We start from the raw sequence: 20,671 nt of genomic DNA, 5'->3' as shown, positions 1-20,671 counted from the left end.
AACTTCCTGAAATGTTTTTCATTTTAGGGAACATTATTTTAAGAAGCTCTTATGATCACCTATGCAATAACGTCTTTCACTTAAAGAAAAGAGTGTTTAATCTTAAGAAGACTCAGAGTGCCTTTATTTACCTTTCTCTAACTTCATTTTTAATTATCTATGCATGAGAGCTTTGCTCTTGGGACGAACCCTTCATTAATAGTTTCTAATTTTCTGTGAGAGAAGTCAGGGCCAAATCTGCAGGCCACAAATAGTAAGTGCACGGATACGCCTTGTTCCAAAAAGGATTCCGAGTGCTTCTAAAATGACAGAACTCTGACTTTATGCTCTGGTACTAACCTACGTCTGGCTCCATTTTGCTTTTCCTGTCCTCATTTGCACTTAACCAGATTTCCAAGCTTGATTTCACTCTATCTCAACGAGGCTTACTTTTTTTGAAATGTGCATGAAATTTAAAGTTCAGTTACAAGTCACATAAAGCTTGGGAGGGTGGTGGATATCTGAGCTCAGAGGACGGGTGTCGGGGGCAAGACTGGGCCTGACAGGTTCTGTTGGCAAAGAAACAACGAGTCCTTGTTAGAGGCAGGTAATTTGTTATTTCTATAGACAATATAAGGACAAATAGGCAAAGGGGGTGCTTGTGCAGGTGACACCGAAATAAAATGGACCCGATGCCTGCAACACGAGTGAAGGGACACTCGGTTGCTTCTCTGCAGTTTCATAGCCTGCAGCTGAGCCCAAAGGGAGGGGGACAGAAAGCCTCAGCCCTTGTCAAAATCTGGACGGTGATGAGAAACTGTCTTGTGACAGCCTCCCAGGAGACCTGGGGGACTGTGGCAGCTCCTCGAAAGCTTCCCGTGGCCCCAGTTCCAGGAGGATCACGAGATGTTCTGCCAACGCTCAAATTGGCTGGGGCTCAAGCCTTCCTTCCTGGCCCACATGGGTCCATGCAAAGTCATAGGTGCCATCATGGGGTTGTTGCCTACTTCAGGGTGCATGGGAGGATGGCAAGGCGATGAGGCTGGAGGCATCTGGTGGGGCTTGGGGGCCTTGACTATCATAACAAACTGCTCGTACTGATACTACAGACGGCACGAAGCCACCAGAGGTTCTTCAGAAAGACAGTGGAACAATCTGATCTGACTTATTTTTAGAAACACAATGGTGTTGACAGGTGATGTTGGACACTGGAGGCGAGGAGACCGGCCCTAGATGGAGTCATGATGTGGGCAGTTTGAACAGGAAAGGAATGTTTCATCTCGGAGATCAGGCACTCAGATGGGGCTGACAGAAGAAAAGCAGAAGGTAGTGGGAGGTGGAAAGACAGCGAGTTCAGCTTTGATTGCACTTATAGTCCCTCACATTCAACACGCCCGTGCAGAAGTGTGCAGAGCTTAGGAGAAACGCCAGGGCCGAGCGAGCGATTGGGAAGTTGTGAACATAGAGGCTTTTGAAACCTTTCTAGCAAATTAGCTTACCCCAGGAGAAAGTGCAGAATGACAGAGGGGCGGAGACCTAGGGAACCCCAAAGGCTGAAGAGCAGATGACAGTTTGCAGAAGACGTAGGGGAGAGGCATTGGAAGAGGAGGCAGTGATTAGCAGTGAAACATGCCACGATGCCCACAAGGATAACGAGGAAAGAAAAGCGATGGGGCTTTGCAAGGAGAATGTTACTGGTGACTTTCTCGGGAGAGGTTTCCACTAAGGCGGAAGGAACCAGCTCGCAGGAAGCTGAGCAATGAGTCACGGAGCAGTGAGAAGAGATACCCTGTAGCGGGGCCGGTGGGAAATTGAAACATGTCAACACCCAAAGGCAGCTCCCGAGTAAACATTCAAATAAGTATCAGCTAAAATAGGAACAGGAATGTAATGACTCATCCGAAGGATGGCTGCTTCTGATGGTGGCGCACCCCCAACTTTTAATAGAGCGAGAACTCAGAGGAAATGCGTAATTACTTTGAAGTCGGTTTTTCACTGTCAGCTTTAGTCATTTGGTTGAATTTTTTTGTGGAAAAATTATTTTTCTCTGTTTATTCAACTAATTGAATATCTCAGAGGAATTCTTTATATTTTTTCGTTTGGTAGAATGGATGAGAAGGCATTATAAGTATCTGAAATATGGCCATAAGAATCGGCCTTTCGTGAACTTAATTATTCCACTGTCTTCAATTCCCCATGTGTTATTCCCAGGCAGGTGGGTGATGTTTTTTCCCAAGATCAACTAAAATGAGCTTGTTTTTTGGTTGATAAGCTAAAGACTGGATTCTCAAAATCCTGGGGGAAAGAGCCTCTCCCAGTTTATACGCACAGGCTGGAGAACATCACCACCCAAAATTCAGATGTAATTCAAAATGTAACGATTCTTCACAAGGCATTTGGCACCAATAGTCCCAGGGGGCCCAGGAAATATTGGGACTTTGAGGTATTTCGCTGTACTCAGCAAAAATTCCTCACCCCTTCTTTTCCCCTTTCTATCAGCAACCCCCAACCTCCCAGGGACAACTCTGCACTACCGGACATCAGAATGAAAGCCTGGCTGGGACAGCGCCCCTCTTCACTGATTTTCTATTCCAATAGGGAGAAAGCCTCACTTTGAGCAAAATACCGGGGGTACGGAGCTAGAACCATACTTCCTCTTGCTTGCAGCTCCCTGGGAGGAAGGCCACGGGCCACATTCTCGGGGTAGCCGCTTTAAGCATCGGAGGAAGTCCAGCCTCCGAACATGTGGGGGGGATTGCCTGTGTTTGCAGGGGCCTCTGAGTCTGTCATGTTGCAAGATGGAAGCGCCCCTGAGAGATGAACCGTTCCCGTCAGTGGGTCTTCAATTGACTGGGAGGTGGGTTCCTGGGAATCTGATGAAGGTCACGGACCCTGCTCCAGGGAAATGCGCCTACATTCAAATGGAGGGTCTGCAGGCACCCGAAGGGCAGCCGTGGGCTCCGTGCAGGTTCAGAGCAGCTGACCTGGGGCACCTTCATTTTAGGGTCTGAGGCCCAGAGAGGCATAGGATGGACTCAGATCAACTTGATGAGTCTCAGGTCTCCTTCCCTGGGGCAGGTGCCAACCGTTACCTTCTATGTCAGAACTTTTAAGATGGAGCTTGATTCTGACAGGCTCTCATTTAAACCATGAAAGCAAACTAAAATCCCTAAACCATGATTTGGTGTTGTTAATATTATTATTTTTAATATCTTCTTATGAGCTACTTTTTGTTATTGTGATGAAATACACATAACATTTTGACCTCTTTTTCTTTCTCTTTTTTTTTTCTTTTTGGTGAGGAAGATTGGCCCTGAGCTAACATCTGTTGCCAATCTTCTTCTTTTTTGTATGTGGGATGCCGCCACAGCATGGCTTGATGAATAGTGTGTAGGTCTACGCCTGCGATCTGAATCTGTGAACCCTGGGCTGCCAAAGCTGAGCATCCAAACTTAAACTTACCACTACACCACTGGGCCAGCCCCCATTTTAACCATTTGTAAGTGTGCAGTTCTGTGGTGTGAAGTACATTCATATTGCTGTGCAGCCATCACCACCATCCATCTCCAGGACTTTCTCAAAGTGAAACTCTGTCTCTATTAAACAACTCCTCCCCCAGCTCCCCACCCCCTTCAAATCTTGGCAGGTGATTCATTTTGCTTCTAGCTCTCATGCTGCCAAACAACGGCAAGACCTGGGGGCAATGGTCACCACTTTCTTTCCCACGGATCGGAATGACTGAGTCTGTTCCATCCAGAGGACTGTGACTTCAGGACCTCAGATGCGCTCCGACTTCTTGGAGTTGGCACCCTGCCGGGGTCTTCCGCACAGACCACTGCCTGCTCCTATTTCTGGCTTTGTCCTCCCACTCAGCGCTGACACCGGGTAATACCTCAGCACATTACGTGACTGAGACAGGACCAAATTCATCTGCAGCTTGATTTCGAACCCAGAGAGTTACCCAGGCGATAACCGCCCATGAGGCAGTCGAGTTGGTGGTCCGTGCTGGGCACCAGGCCTGGTCTGACCCGTCCTGTTGCCAGCCCGGCTGAACCCTCAGTCCCATTGGCCCGTGTTTCACACTTGGACTTCTGTGCTGTAGGGTTAGTGGGGGCAGAGCTGTGCGTTTCCTGAGAAGCAGAGTCATGTAACTAAGGAAAGGTGAGGATTTACGTAGAGAAACTGACCACCTGCTGTTATTCAGAGGCGGGCAAGTCCAAGCAAACCAGAGAGGTTGCTGCTTTGAGCATCTGGGGTCCCACCTTCTAGTTTCTCCTCATTTTCCAGAAGAGGAAGTGGGTCTCAGAAAGATGAAGTAACTCGTCCAAGGCTAAGACTGGCGCATCACCTGTCTGCGAGCTGTGGCCTCACAACGCAGTCTTCCCATGCTGGGCACCCTCTGGGCGCTCCAGAGAGTGGGCGGAATGATCAGAGACTGTAGCAACCCACTATCTGAGCCAGACCGGGAGCTCGAAGTTTTAGTATTTTGGTGCTTGTGGTTAGCATCAAGCATAGGTAGAAAGGGTAAAACCCAAAAACCATCTTCTGTGCTTTCCTTACTTAAACAACCAACAGTATCTCGCCTTTTGTGGAAGGACTATGGAGCTAAAGCCAGTACCCAAAGAAGCGTGTGTTGCACGTGGGTCTCCCGGCGCTGCTTTCCTGCTGTGAGTGTGGATGCAATGAGAAATGGGGCCAGGTTTGTTGGTTTGTTTTTAAATCATAGGAATTTTATTTTATTCAGAATCCTGACCTAACAGGATTTCCACTTAGTCAGAAGCACTGAGATTTTTCTGGTATGTTCCATTACTTAGAAGCCACATACATGTATGTATGTGTGTATTTATTTATATAAGCTTTATATCTTCTCAGCAAAAGACACCACTAAAAACATAGTGTGATCCTAATTTAAAAATACCTATGATTAGAAAGAAATAGACCAAAACCTAAATAGTGATTTTCTCCCCACGTAATTTACATTAAAAGAATACGTTTCTCTTTTTAATTTTCTTCACAATTACTGTGATTACTAAAATAGTCAGAAACGGAAGTGTAAACTCAAAGGTTACATAGGGATTTAAAAATATTTTTCTCCAATTCTACCTTTCTTTCCTCTCACTCTCTCATTTATTTTTACAATGAATTGATATTTAGTATATTTGCAGAGTTGTGCAACCATCACCACTATCTAATTTTAGAAAGTTCCCAGCACCCCCCAAAAGAAGCCTTGGGCCATTTGTACTAACTCTGTGTGCCTACTTCCAGCCCTAGGCAACCACTGACCTGCCTTCTGTCCCTATAGATGTACGTTTTCTGGATGTTTCATATAAATGGAATCATACAATTCATGGCCTTTTGTGTCTGGCTTCTTTCACTCAGCATCATGTTTTTGAGGTTCCCCCATGTGGTGGCATGAATCACACCTTCGTTCCTTTTAAAGGCTGAATAATACCCCATGGTATGGATAGACCATGCTGTATTTATGCATCACTAGCCAATGGACATTTGGGTGGTTTCCACTGTTTGTCTGTTACGAATAATGCTGCTGTGAACATCTGCATATAAAGGACCAGATTTTCACACATTATGATGTCTCTAGACCAGTGAGATTAGACTCAGATGCATCTTCTCAGGAGAGTCCCCTCAGAAGAGTAGGGTCCGTGGTCTTGCCACCATTGGATGGGCTGGCTTCACATGCAGAGAACGTTAGGATCCAACCAGAACTCTCGGGCACTGGTTCTGGATCTTCCCTGAGCCGGGCCTGGAGGCAGGCTGCCTGCGTCTTACCTGGGGAATCATGAGTGCAGGTGGTCTTATATGGGGAATGGCAGGCAAAGCGAGGCTGCCTGTGTAAAGTAAAATTAAAACGAGGTGCAAGAAGAGAGAGGAAGCAGAGGGAAAAACAGGAAGCTCATTTCTGAGCTCCATGGGCTCTGAGCGTCAGGACTGTCGTCCATCCTGCTAGATAAGAGATGCTCAGTAGACTTTTGAATTAATTTGGGTCGATGTGAAAAAGCTAACTACGTATTGCTCGTTCCGTCCACGCAGTTGTATGCGTTTATATTTCCATAGGTTTCCATCTTTATCTTGCTTCTGTTTTGAGAGCAGTGACTGTGTCTATATTCAAGTCCTACCTTATCCCACATCCAGGAGAAAACTCTGTGTGTTCGGGATGGGGTCTTGAAACGGCTCAGAGCAGGCAGTCTGTGCCCAGGACAAAGAGAGGGACTTTGGCTCCTGTCTCAAGAGAGCCTGAGGCCCAAATTCTGGGTGGAAAATCAGGAGGGTGGGCCAATTAAGAGGAGTCAAAATTTAGACGTGGGCCCCTGAGCAGAGGCTGGGCGCCCAGCTAGCTTTGGAGGCTTGTTCATAAGGGCAAGATGCACGGCTGAGGCAATCTACTCCCTTCAGAGTCCCTCAGTGTTTCTGGGCATCTGCTGAACCTTCACTAAGCAGCTATGGGCAAATAAATGCGAGATCTTTTAGTTCATCCGAACGGGGCTCTGCGCGTAGCTTTGCCTTTGCTGGAAAGTGCGAGGGAACCAGTCTTCTCTATAAGTTCTCCTTTGCACCATTTTGTTCATCCCCTTTTTCCCCTTTATTATAGCTTTTCAATATCAGTATTTTACAAATCTGTTTTTTTGTCACGTGCCCCAGAAGACAAGAATCTCATTGCTTTTATTTCATGGGCATTGTGTTTATTGCTTTGATAATAGCGATCTTGCTGATTTCATTTTCTATTTTGAAAAAAATGTAACAGGAAACCAACAAAAAAGCTGGTAGAAAATAGGTTTGTAAAATACAATGCCAGGTTTCCGTGTGTAATCCTTGATGTCGAACTGAGGCAATTATTCACATAATTCGGACTCAAAAATTCTTTTAGAGGAGACAGTAATCTGAAACCTGAACTATTTTTAAAAAATTCAACCTTCTGGCTTTTTTAATTTCCATTACTGACTTTAGAGAAAAGGAAAAAAAAATAAAGAAGAGTTGATTTGGAGGCCACGTCTAAACATGACAGTTTCATTTTATTCGCTCAGACAATAATCCTTTCCTGGGACTCCGCCCTGTGCCTGGGGGACACGCAGAGAAATCGATGCTGCGGGGTGCCTGCTCTTGCAACGCTGACGGCGCGGCAGGAGCAGAGAGTAAACAGATGCAGGATACCGTTGTAAGTGCAGGAAGAGATGGGAGGATAAAGCGTGTGGGAGCCTGTGGCATGGAATAACGAATCGCCTAAGGACAGAGCAGAAAGCTTCATGGAGAGATGATATTTGAATGTGCTAGAAAGGAGAATGCTTTATGGAGAGGGAGGTGCTTGTTCTGCAGGAGAAAATAGTGTGGCTATTTTGTGGCAAGAAGTTCAAAGACTTTTAAGTGGGAGAATGGCTTTGATAAAAGCAGAGGAGGCTGGAGGCACGAGAAGCAATGGACTTGAGTAGGAGAGGGGGCACAGGAAGACCCGTGGGGATGCAGGGCAGGTGTGGGGGCCGACAGTGAGGCTCAGGTGAGCGTAGTCAGGATGCACGAGCAGAGGCTGGATTCAGGAGGCTGAACAGACAGGGATGATTGGATTGGGAGTGATGGGATAGGGGTGTCGGGGGGATGGGGTTCTAGCTTGGGGACTGTGCAGGTGGCAATGCCATTACCTGAACTGGGGAATAGGGAATACAGAGGAGGACCAGCTAATAGACACCTCGCAGGATGAATTAGGCTGGCATAGATGGGAGTTGCAGACAGTATTTTAGTGCCCAAATCAGTTTCTTTTCCCAGTGACTGTTTGACAACATTATGTTTAAGATGGTTGATTTGGCTGGTCAAAGTGGAGATGTCCTGATGTCAGTAGATGAACCCTGGCTTAAATCTCCCCCTTCAGACAGAGGCAAGCCCCATGAACTGGTACCGATGTCGAAGGTGGCATTTCCTGGTTAATTTTCTGATTGAGAGCCCTACTCTGAGCAGAGGGCTCTGTGGTCCATCTCTTCCCTTGAAAAATGCTCAGACCACCCCAGTGTGGTCATCCAGATGGCATTTTGTCGTTTGCCTCAGACGCTGATGACTTTGTAATGATAAGTTTAGAAAAGCAGTCTGTAACTCAGTCCAAGTCAGCTGACTTAAATATTTATAAGGTGTTTACTAGGCATCGGGAATTTTGCATTCATGATTTCCAGTCCTTATAACAAGCCAACAGGGTAGGTGGCATTGTTCTCACTCTGCAGATGGGGAAACTGAGGCTGAGAAAGCATAAGCCTCACGCCTGTGGTAGCATGGCTAAGATGGTGAGCTGGCTCATTCTGAGGTGCAGTGGAGCATGGCCCCCACTCTCTCTATGGACCACATGTGCTGCCTCCAAACAGTTCTGACCACAGCCTCTCTATGACCAGATCGCAGGAGTTGTTTTACTGGGCCATTTTATCTGTGACAAAATGGTAGCTAGTATTTTCAACATGATTGATATTTTACTGGTACTTGAAATAACGAGGAATGATGGCTGGTCTTCAATTTCTTTTTCTTCCTCAATTACCATAACAGCTGAGATAAGGGATGTTAAACTGGCTTAATTGGGTTGCCATCATAACTAATGGCTTGATTTTATCCGAACTAGCATCTTTTAAGTAGAATCAATCTAAATGATCTTACTACATTCCCCCATGCAGTCTAGAGCTTGGATGATCTACAAAAATAGAAAGACCCCAAACGGAGGCATCTCTCTGAAGTTCCGATTCCCTGCTACCCCCAGTCGGGGGGCTGTTGTCATTTAGTTGTTAGTAGTCATTTCACTGTGGGGCTGAATAACATTTTTTTTCTTCGAATCAATCTAAATGTACTTTGCACAATATTTCAATTTTGAATCAGCTGGCATTATCAGAACGCTTCATATAGGGGAGTGAGGGAAGAGACGGGTTGGGACGTGATCTCACTCTTAGCCTATGAAAAATCATTGTCTTAGTTGATTCCACTTTAATTTTACAGCTGTTAGGCTCGGTTCTATATCTGCGTCTTCTTGGTAACCCACATCACATTTTTCACCGACAGATTCAAGCATACTTTATACAAGTTGCAAAGTCATGAAAACGTGCTGCTGAATTTCGCGACAATTTGGCTTGTTTTTATACCGTCATTCCCTTATTCTTTTAAATGAAATGGATGGGGGATGTGACACTTTTGATAATCATATAAAGGTTTAATGTGGATACTAGTGGTAGTATGGGCTTCTGGGTTCAAACTATTTCATACGCGCTGAGCCTTAGGAAAAACTAAAAGGGATAATTTCGCTTTTCTTTAAACTCTCTGCATAGTGTAGGTGCTGGGAGCAAGGGCATCTGGACTTCCTGAGGTGAAATATCTGTTTTTGGTGTTTGAACTCACAATTTAGACTTTCTCTGAGGGCATAAGAGCCATTCAGCAACAATCGTGGAACTCTGACCCCTATGCAATTTCAGAACAGAAGGGTGAGCGCAAGACGAGGTTAGAGGTGAGAAGCAGGCAGGAAGACCAGCCTAGCAGACTCTTGAGCAAAGGCAGTAAGTCAGGAAGCAGCAGCCAGCTACACCTTTCCTGCCCACCACCATCCCCTGTGGGATTCCAGAACTCTTAGGAGAAATCGCTTGTGACAGCTTTTAGCCCACATAAGACAGTGAGACTGACATTTGACCCCTCTGGTGATTATCCGAGCAGAAGCAATAATCACACCTGGATTTGCCCATGCTAATTGCCGTGACTTTGCCCCATCCTCTGCACATCCCCAGAGATTCCATCTTAACTGCATTCCCGAATGTCCCCACTCCATCTTGGTATTTTCCTTGTTATTTTTTCCCTTTCTTAAGACAGGCCAGTAATTCTGTGTTCGTTGAAGTCTTTAACAAAAGAGTTCCTGTACTTTGAAGGCACTATCTTAACCTTTTCAGAAAATCTGGACCACATAAGGTAAATGATGATATTCATCTCTAAAGATAAAATGCTTGCCAACATGAAAGGTCATATCTTATTAATCTATAGGATTAAAGGCTTTACTCTTCCAATCATTTGACGAAATACAGCCAGTCCTGTTTTAGCAAAACAAATGCCTTACAGTTACAATGAAACAATGTTGCTAGGCAATTTGTAGCTCATTAAAATTGATAACAGTTTAAGAAAAGTGCCTTGTACTTCTGTGCATATAGGTTACAACTTAGCCTCTAGCCACAGGGAGGGGACAAAGTGTCTTTTCCCCCAAAATCATCTATAACCTGGACATTATCAATATTACTATGAAGCGTGATTCTGGAATCTATCTAGACTAGCTCTGGGGCCCCAAGCAAATAGGTCCAAAGAGACTTTTACTCTGTTCGCCTCAGAACAGGTTTCCAGCCCTGCTTCTGACAGTCTTTTTACATTCCTCCATTCTGATCTCGCAGTTTCTAGTCTCTAAGAGGTGCTTAAAAGAAGATTCTCTTTTGCTGCTGCCTTATCACTGTTCTGAACTGCATAAGTAGAGCTGCGTGTAGCAAGTTATGATGCTGTCACTTCTGCCGCTTGCAAAGGGGCTGCAGGGTGAATGCTGCGCTTTGTCCCTCTGCAGACGTCCTATCACTCGCCTTTCCCGGCAGCGTTGGCCCATCAGCAGCCGAGGGTTGTCCTTCCTTAGAATAATAAGATGGGGAGAGTCTATCTCCGGGGTAAACAGGTACTGAGAGAATACGTGAACAGGACAGCCCTCCCCGGAAAGGCACAGTGGGCCAGGTACATGCCCTCCTTGTAGCCAGGTATTGGTTAAATTTTTATTGAAACACAGAAACATTCCTGTTTTATAAATACATGGATTGAAGAATTTTCACAATCTGAACACGCTCATGTATCCAACATTCCAAGATCAAGAAACTCATCCACCGGGCAATCCTGTAGGATGACTAGCTCCGCCTGTGTTTGAGCTTTACATAAATGCAGTCATTTGGAATGTGCTCTTTGGGGTCAGTCCTCTTCTCCCTGATATTATGTTTGTGAGATTCATCCACGTTGTTGTGAAGAGTTGCAGATCACTCATTCTCCATGCTGTGTAGACCCTATTGTGTGAATGCACCACAATTTACTTATTCTACTTTTATTGGGCATTTGGATAGTTTCCAGTTTTGGGCTATTATGAATAGTGCTATTATTAACATTCTGGCTCGTGTGTTTTGGTGAACACACATACACATTTCTGGGGGATATATAGCTGGGTGCATAATTCCTGGATCATGGGGTATACATATGTCCAGACTTAGTGGATACTTTCAGTTTCCAAAGTGGTTGTACCAATTTACACTGCTACCAGATGGATATGAGAATTCCAGTAATTGCACATTTTTGCCATCAGTTGGTATTTTCCATCTTTTCAGTTCAGCCATTTTGTAGGTGTGTTGTAGTATTGCATTTCATTGTCTTTCTTTGATTAATTTGTGTTTTAATTTAAATTTGTATAATTTAATTTTTATTTCCTTGATTAATGAAGCTGAGCATCTCTTCATGTTTATTGACAGTTGCATTTCCTCTGTGGGGAGGTTTCTGTTCAAGTCTCTTAACCATTCTTTGAATCGTGTTTTTTGCTTATGGACTGTAGAATTTCTTTGTATTGTAAATATTTTCTACTCTGTGGGTTACCTTCTTACTTTCTTAATGGTATCATTTGATGAATCGAAGTTCCTAATTTTAATATAATCTATCATTTTTCTTTTCCTTTTGTGGTTAGTCCCTTTGTGTCTTGTTTAAAAAATCTTCGCCTATGCCGGGACATCAATATGTTCTTAGATGTTTTTCTCTAAAAGGTGTATTATTTTACCTTCCATATTTTATCTGTAATATATTTAGAAATGATTATTGTATATGGCATAAGGGAGAGATCAGGACACATTTTTTTCATATTTGTATCCAATTAACCTGGCACTATTTATTGAAAAGACTGTGCTTTCCCATTTGCTCTACCATATTGTCCTTGTCATAATCAGGGACTGTGTGCGTGGATCTGTTTCTGAACTCTCTATTCTACTTCATTGGTCAGTTTTTTTTTTAATGTTTGTGCAAATATCACCCAGTTTTAAATGCTATAGTTTTCTAATAGGTCTGGGTATATGGTAGTGTAAGTCCTTCAACTTATTCTTCAAGATTGCCTTGGCTATTTTTAGCCCCTGTATTTCCATATGAATTTTATAATCAGTTTCTTCCCTTCTCCTCAAAACAAAAACCTGGGATTTTGCGTAGAATTGCATTGAATCTTTTAGGTCAATTTGGAGAGAACTGACATTTCAATAGCATTGTGTCTTCCAATCCATGAACGTGGTACATCTCCCTATAACACAGGATTTTTTAAAGCAAATTCTCTTAGCAATGATTTGTAGTTTTCAGTATAGAGTCTTTTCACTGTGTCCTCACGCAGCAGGAGGGGCAAAGGAGCTCTCTGGGGTCTCTTTTAAAAGAGATTTATCCCATTCACAAAGGCTTCCACTCTCGTGACCTAAGCACCCCCCAAATGTCCTCCCTCCAAATACCATCACATTGGGGGTTAGGTTTCAACATGTGAATTTTAGGGAGGACACAAACACTCAGTCTGTACCACTAGCCATTCCATCCTCCAACCCCTTCTACCCTCAAAATCTGACAAATGTCTTAAAGAGAGAATGGTTGTGTGTTTAAGCTGAATTTCCTCCTTCATTAGTTTTTTGCTTCCCACGAGACTCCAGGAGATTTCACTTTGTCCTTTAAAAGACATTTGTCCCTGGAGAAAATGCAACCATATGCTTAAGGGTCAGTTTTCACTTTGTGGTACCAGCGCCACATGACTATCACAAGTGTTTCTGATTTATTTCCCTTCATCTTGGACCCTCTGCCTGGGACAAGCCTGACCCTCACCCAGAATCAGAAAATGTCCCCAGAGAGAAAAAAATGGCTGGCTGTCTTACACTCTTTTTAGAATGATTCTTCCCTCTTTGGTATTTTAATTGATCTCATTAAATTGATCTAACTTAATTGATCTAAAGGCTCTCTGATACATTTACAACAAAGATTTTTGTTATCCATCCAAATTTCGCAGTGGGACATTGATCCACTTCATCCTACCTGGAAGTTCCTATAGCCATGCATTCTATTGATTTGTTTTGGCATAAATTCCTGAGCAACTCCTTGTTTGGAGAAAATAAATTTATTTTGCTTTAGCTTTCCTAGTATTATACCACAAAAAAAAATCCTTATTCTTTCATTCCATCATATACATTGAATTTCTATAAAATTAATAAAATCAATTGCTTACTTTGTATAAAACTGAGACATCAGTGTGATAACTGATCTTATAAGTAAGTGTTGGTTTTTCCTGGTTAAACATAATACCTAGAGATAAGTTTTCAATGAACGACAAAAAGGAGGCTTTAAACTAAAGTTGCTCTGATTTATGAGGTCTTTTAAAATTTATGCTCTTTTTGCTCTAAGCCTTCTGGGCCTTGTTCAAGATTATCGTCTCTAATGATGGTTCTGTATATTAATGCCAACCTGTTTTCTATTTACCATTACATCTTCAGGGACATTTCTGTCCTTTTAAAAACATCTGTGACACCAGATTTTGAATTTCTTTGTCTGATATTAGTATTAACAGAGTTAGACAAGAAATATATTTCAAGCTGTGTTTTTCTTGAGGACCACTCTTGGCTCCATTTTTTCCTTTCTGTAGCCCCCATTGGGGTGCGATTAACATTTATTGAACATTTACCATGGTTTTTGGTGGGGAGTGTAGAGGGCAGAGCACTTCACTTTTTCATTTCTCATGACAATCTTATAAGTAAGAATTCTCTTCCTCATTTTACAGAAGTAAAAACTGAGCCCCCCAGTCTGTAAGCAGCTTGCCCAGTTACACCTGACCCCCATTTCTGGCAAAAACTAGAGTGAACTTCATTTCTAGTTTCTTTTCGATTAATAATTGCATAAAATATTTCATAAAGCAATGACGACTATACTATTTCTGCATTTCAACCTTCCTTCGTGGTGTTCTTAGCCGAGAATTTTCTCTACGAGTACAGACAATACTATGTCGTACAGAACTCTGAAATCTTTAGTTTAGCTGATCCATAAGTGACACTTTTCATTTGAACAGCATCTTACACACTCTCGGCTTATCGTCATCCCCTGCTTATGCGCTTCACACTCCTGTCTAGACCTATGCCTGCCACACAACTTACCTATTTGATGGCCCATCTCTTTTGAATGGGTGACTCCCCAAAAATCTCCTTACCTCCCTTCCAGTCTCACGTTGTCATTCTCTCACGGGACCTCATCTCAACATCCATCCCGTAAAGACAACATGGGAACGATCCTTTGAAACCAGTTCCCTTTTTGTTAATGGAACAATCATTGCTGGTTTCTGGACTAGAAACCTTAATATCACCTTTCTCTACTTTATGTTCAGTTTGTGGGCTTTTTTTTTTTAAGCTTTGCTTCTTTCTTCCAGATATTTTCTAGTTTCATCCTTTCTGGTCCATTTCTATTGCCACCAGGCCTACCCTGACCCCTTTAGCTAAGATACCTGCTAAGACTTTCAACGTATTTCCCAAATCTAGGCCCACTCCACCAAAACGAACTTCACTGCTTGGGTTTAGGTCCACGCGTCTTGCTTCTCTGACCCCAATTTCTGCTGCAGCTTTCTAATGCCTCCCTGCCTCACATCTCCTCATCCTCGGATCCATTTTCTACACTGCCAAAGGCGTTATCTTTCTAAAGCACAAAGTTTATTCTGGAGGCAAGGAAGCAACACGATCAAGTCAAACTCCTTGGCACAGCATACAGAGCATTTCACGATTAATTCCACAGATAGGTGAGCACCTGCTCTAAGTCAGGCACTGTGACAGCAGCTGGGCCTTCAGCACAAGACCTAGTTCCAACCTTAGCACAGTCGGCTGCCTGCCCACTTCTCTGCTCTTGTCTTTGCACATATGGAGCCTATCGCATAGCCGGCAGTAACGCTGCCAGCTTTTCAGCATCCCTCATATGTATATTCTTTCAGGCTTCTATTAGAATGCTCTACCTTTTCTCAAATTATCCTTCATCACTTGGTTTAGAGGTCCCCTCCATCAAGAAGCTCTCTGTGACCACCCCCGGGTCTGGACAAGGGGCTCCTCTGTGCTTAGTTCCATCAAAGTTACGATGCTCTATTACGATCTTCTGTTTACTTGCCTAACTTCCCAAATCACGCATTAGCTCACTGAGCACAAGGACTATGTATTATTCACCTTTGAGTCTCCAGGACCGAGCACAGTGTCTGGTCTAGCGCTCAGCTGATGAATGTCTCTGTGCTATTTCATCACGTCAGTTTCTTCCTCAAGAACTTAGGGGACCTTCTGGCTACCTACTGCATCAAATGACTCACCTGGATTTTGAGATGCTTTGAAGAGATGACTTTTCCATATACGTCCAAACAAATTTCTACACATTGACTCACAGGGGACACACTCTTATCTTTCCTTTTCTTACCTGTGCCACACTCCCTTCTCGTTTTGATTCCTCTGCTCTGTGCTCTCAGGCAGCTCCACCTCCTGACCACATCACTTCTCCAAATCCTGCCTGTCAGGCCCGACTTAAAGGCTGAGTTGGTTGTGAAGCCCTCTCTGCCTGTCATATGCCATGGTGACCGTGCTCTTTTTAGACACATGCTGTCTGACGTGGTTTGGGTGTGAGTACCCAGCCCAGCATACACCGATGGGGTCTTGGAATTCTCAGTTCACCTGTCACTGAGCGTAATGAAGGCACACACAAAGAGTGCTATAAACAACCAGTTTGATGTATAGGACTCAAAACTGACCCTTTGGCCATGAACAGCTGGCTTTTAGGAATAACAGGGAGAGCAAACCTTCCTGTGTGATTGACACGTAGACATCTCAGCTTAGCAACTCGGGTCCCCTTATCTCAGCCAATGGCAAATCCTGTCGGCTTTGTGTCTGAAATGTACAAAGTCTCTCCAGAATCTGATCCTTTCCCAGCCCCTCCCCTACTATCGGTCCAAGCCACCATCCTCCTAAACTGTCATCAGTCTCCTAAGAGGTCTCCCTACTTCTGTCCTTGTCCCCTGTGTCTGATCCCAACAGGGCAGCAGAATGATCCTGGCACAGTGAGCTCGACACAGAACTCGGCGATGGCATGCTGTTTCACACAAAGTAAAAGCCAAGGGTGGTGGTGTGGGGGCCACACTGCCCTCCATGATCTGCATCCCCACGCCCTTCACGTACCACCCAGCTCCCGGGCTCCTTGCTCTTCCCTTTGATAACTTCAGGCTCCTGTCCCCACTTCCTTCATGTTTTTACTCAACTGTCACCGCTCAGTGAGGCTCCCCAGGGCCACCTTGTGAAAATCACAGCACCTTTTCATTTGCTCTCTCTTTTTCCTGTTTTCCTGTTTCATACATAAATAGTATGTTTTCCTTTTTCCAAAAAGTGTATTATGTACTTTACTCAGTTTTCTTCCTTTCTCCACGAGTGTGTCACCTGCACGAGGACAGTCATTTTTGTTTGTTCACTGCTGTCTCCCCAGCTTCTAGAGCAGAGCCTGGCACGTGGATGTTGCGTTATCAGCTTTTGAATGAACAGCAATTGTTATGTGATTATGAAGCTTCTGTCTGAGAGCACCTGATGTGTTTCTAATGGTACAGAATCATAACAGGACAAAGGCTGTGGGAACAGTTCAATCGTCAGGGCTGGTGATGTCCTCTGGGACTATCTTTGAACTTGCATTGAGTAAAAGAACCCTCCAGGCAGACGAGAGCATGACATCAAGATGAAGGACACCAGCATGGCTTCCTAACCTCGGCGCCTGCTTGAGATGGAGCACGGTGAGCTCCCTGCTCTGACCTCTAACTGGACAAAGACCCAAGACACCAGGACTTGGGGATATTAATGACTCCCTGGGTGTTTAAACATCTGCTTTTCCTGCCCCCACACATTTATATTCTTCCAAAGAACATCTCTAGGGGTACCAGAAGAAACGTAAAAATATATTTATAACCGAAAAGTATACACTGGATGGCATTTAAAAAATTACTCACCACTGTCGATCGCCAGGAAGAGGGCAGTGTACACACTGTTGTGGACAAATGGGGACTCGCGATCTAGCACAGCTCTGGTGTCAACAGTCCCATTGATGGGGTTAATATTCAGCCAGCCTGCTGGGTCTTTGTAAACAGAATACCTGAAAAAAAAATCCCCAAACAACATCAGATGACATTCAAAATAGATTCAAGAAATGTTCACTGAGTGTGGGGCACAAGTTCCCATGCTAGGTGCCAGATACTTCTTAACACAAATTCAAAAACCTTATCACAGGGGCCGGCCTGGCGTAGTTGTTAAGTTTTCACACTCTGCTTCAGTGGCCTGGGTTTGAGGGTTGAGATCCCAGGTGTGGACCCACATTGCTTGTCAGCCATGCTGTGCTGGTGACCCACATATAAGGTGGAGGAAGATTGGCACAGATGTTAGCTCAGGGCAAATCTTCCTCGGCAAAACAAACAAACAAACAAAAAACACATCAATGCAGTTACAGTTGTTCATTCAGGAACTAGTGGCTGACCACCTGGGCCTGCTCTGTGCTAAACTTTGCACAGGTGCCTCCTTAATTCCTCATGACAAGCCTGTGAGGAGGGAGCTCTTATCTGCCCCATTCTCATAGAGGCAGAGTTCACGGCCCATCTCCTGAGTTCAGGTCGAGTTTTGCTTCTTTTACACCTGGGATGTATCTTGTATGCAGAGCAGGTGGGAGAGGCACTGTGATGAAGGTACAGGTAGGGCACGTGGACCCTTGGAGGAAGAAGTCATTACCTCTGATGGATAGTAACCCTGGGGACCTCACGGAGGATGCAGCAACTGAACGAAGACAGGAAGAATGGGTGGGATGCTGTCAGGGAATGAGAGGGCGGAGAAGACAGGAAGATAGAACAATATGAATTAACACACGGAGCAGAGATGTTCACTAGATTGTAAGTTCCACGACAGCAAGGATATCTGTTGGCTCACTGTCACGACCCAGCTCCTGGAACATTGCTTAGCATGTATAGGATGCTCACTAGATAGTTGCTGAATGAGTGAAGAATCAGGGACCAGAAGGCGGATGGTTGTGGTCGGAACACAGCTTCTCCAGGGGAAACCGAAAGTAAATGAGTTTGGAGAGAGAGACTGGGTGAGGTTGCAAAGACCTGAACCACTGTTGTAAGGGGTTTGGACTCTGGATAACGGGAAATCATCAAAGATTTCTAAAATGGATGTTTTGAGGTTATTATAAAAACAATATCTGTTCATCGTAGGAAGTTAAAACAATATTAAGATGCACAAAGTAAGAAATGAAAATCTTCTCTATCAGGCAGACTCATTTCTCAGATTTCTTTGAACTTCGTGGGTTAGGTAATGTGGGACCGTCCCAGGGTCCCATCCCAGGTGCTCCAGCCTCCTTTGTACTTAAGCCAGAAAGATGCTTGTTGGTGTTTCTCTGTCATTCTCCACCAATCTTTAAAATAAATGCTCCTGAAGAGACATGAGAACTGATAGCTCATCAGACTGGTGAAGACGTCTGAAGTAGATGGTCTCTACCTCATACTGCCAGCTTCGGTTCTAAGAATGTTTAAAACCTGGTTTAACCAACAAGATTGCAAATCTCCAAATGAAGAGCTTGGGGCAAATTAGCATCCTAGCCTTCACAGCGGAAAAGATGTCCACATCCTAATCTGGGAAGCTGTGAATGGTGCCTTAGAGGGCAGAAGGGGCTTTGCAGATCTGATTAAGTTAGGCATTTTGAGATGGGGAGATTATTTTAGATTATTGGGAGGGGAGGGGCATAAACACAATCCCAAGTGTCCTTAAAAGAGGGAAGAGATTTGAGTCACACAGAAAAGGAGGAGGCACTGTGATCCTGGAGGCTGAGATTGGAGGGGCGTGGCCACAAGCCTAGGGATCCTGCAGCCACCAGGAGCTGCGAGAGAGCAGGAAGCATTCTCCCCTGGAGCCTCCAGAGGGAGGGTGGCCCTGCTGACACCTTGATTTTGGCCTAGCGAGCCTGATTGTGAACTTCTGGCTTCTAGAACTGGGGAAGAATAAATTTCTAGCCACCAGCTTTGTAGTTATTTGTTACAGTGGCAATAAGAAATTAATATCCCCACTGACAGATGAGAAGACTGAGGCACAAACCACACAGCTACTAAGATCACAAACCACACTAAGATCACAGAGTCAGGACGTGGACCCAGGTGGTCTGACCCCAGGGCCCCGGTTCTGAACCCCCACACTAAGCCGCTTCCCAGCTAACTGATTGGCGGGTGATCAGAAGATACTTCCCGAATTTTGAGACAAAGTTACCTCCGAGAATAGAATTTGGATGGGTGGAAGTGTAACTGGTTGGATTATTCACAAGTAGGTGGAACCCAGGGGGCTGTCCACAAACGTGTGGCAAGGAGAAGGGAGCTCCCCAGTTTCGTTGTCCCTGACTTGGTGGTAATCTTGGGGGGGTTGCAACATGATTGTCATCTGAAGGAGGCTGTGGTCACTGAAAGGAGGGATTGTCAGCCTGGGTCCTTGAGAAGGGGACCTGGAGAATAAGAAACCGCTGGCTCTCAAAGAGAATGAGCATCTGAGAAGCTGCCAGGAGCCTTCAGGTGGCATCCGAGCTGCCCCATGACAGGCAGCTCTGCACCTCTGGTCCCAACTTGGCCATCAGCTAGGGAGACCGTCCGCGTGCTCCCGGGCTCTGCTGAAGCCTCAGCACCAACCCCTGGGCGTGTCTGGGCTTCCGATAGGCCTGACAGATCCTCGGACGTGGAGTTCTCATTTTAATCCATAGATAAGCACTCTGGTTAAATGGGTCCTTCGTCAATTTGGGTCATGAGAACAGACCCAGGCACCTCTGTGTGCATCAATCAAATTAAGTTATTATCCTGCAAACAGATGAGCCAGACCCCAGACTTCAGAAGGCCACCAGGGAGAGGCCCTGTGGATGTTTCCTAGAAGGCACCGGTCTGGTCTATCCTATAACGGCCTCCGGGGCGCAGCCCGCATTTAATAATGACAGCGTCAACGGCAGCAGCGTCCACATGAAACCGGGCATTTACTGCGGGCCAGACACTGTTCTCAAGTTTCCTGTATTGACTGTTTCAGACCTCACATCGACTGTGCGAGATCCATAATATCACTATCCCCATTCCACAGAGGAGGAGGCTGAGAGGATGTGGGAGGCTACAGGTCTTTTAATTGTCTTAATTTTTTTCCATTATTAAACTACAGGCTGTAGATTTCTTAGATCTCACAGAACTTCTATCATTTTAAACTGACTTCTATATTAAAAAAAATCTTAAGTAGGATGTTGTGTTTTTAAAATTGTAGCACTTGACTTTTCGCCAAGAAAAAATTATTATTCCAATGCAAGAACAAAACAAAACAAAACAACTCTGAGATCGCCAAGGTCAGCGGCTAGTACGTGGTACGTGGTGGGATTTGAACCTGGCCGGCTGGTGCAAGAGCCCTGACCCGAACCCTCTCGGCTGGCTCTGCCCAACCGTCCACCTTGTCAGCCTCACACGGGAGTGAAAAGCACGGATGCTACTGAGGGAGACTCTGGATTCTAACCATGTGACCTTGGGCGAGCTACTTCTGTGTCTCCGTTTCCTCCTCTGTGCGGTGGGGAGAATCCTAGTGACCGCATGGGTGTCTGTGAGGGTGAAATGAGG

General features: G+C 44.8%; 1 protein-coding gene across 1 annotated transcript in view; it reads right to left on the bottom strand.

Moving 5' to 3' along the window:
- The window catches only part of CDH13 (cadherin 13), a 993,386-nt gene that overhangs the window by 8,674 nt on the left and 964,041 nt on the right, over nucleotides 1-20,671 (bottom strand). Inside the window, 1 exon segment of the mRNA NM_001109812.1 lies at nucleotides 17,012-17,154. Coding sequence (NP_001103282.1) covers nucleotides 17,012-17,154 — 143 coding nt within the window.

The sequence above is a fragment of the Equus caballus genome, chromosome 3 (assembly GCF_041296265.1).
Source record: "Equus caballus isolate H_3958 breed thoroughbred chromosome 3, TB-T2T, whole genome shotgun sequence".
In the NCBI taxonomy this organism is placed as follows: domain Eukaryota; kingdom Metazoa; phylum Chordata; class Mammalia; order Perissodactyla; family Equidae; genus Equus; species Equus caballus.
The sequence above is the reverse complement of the archived record's forward strand: the minus strand, read 5'-3'. Positions and strand labels throughout refer to the sequence as shown.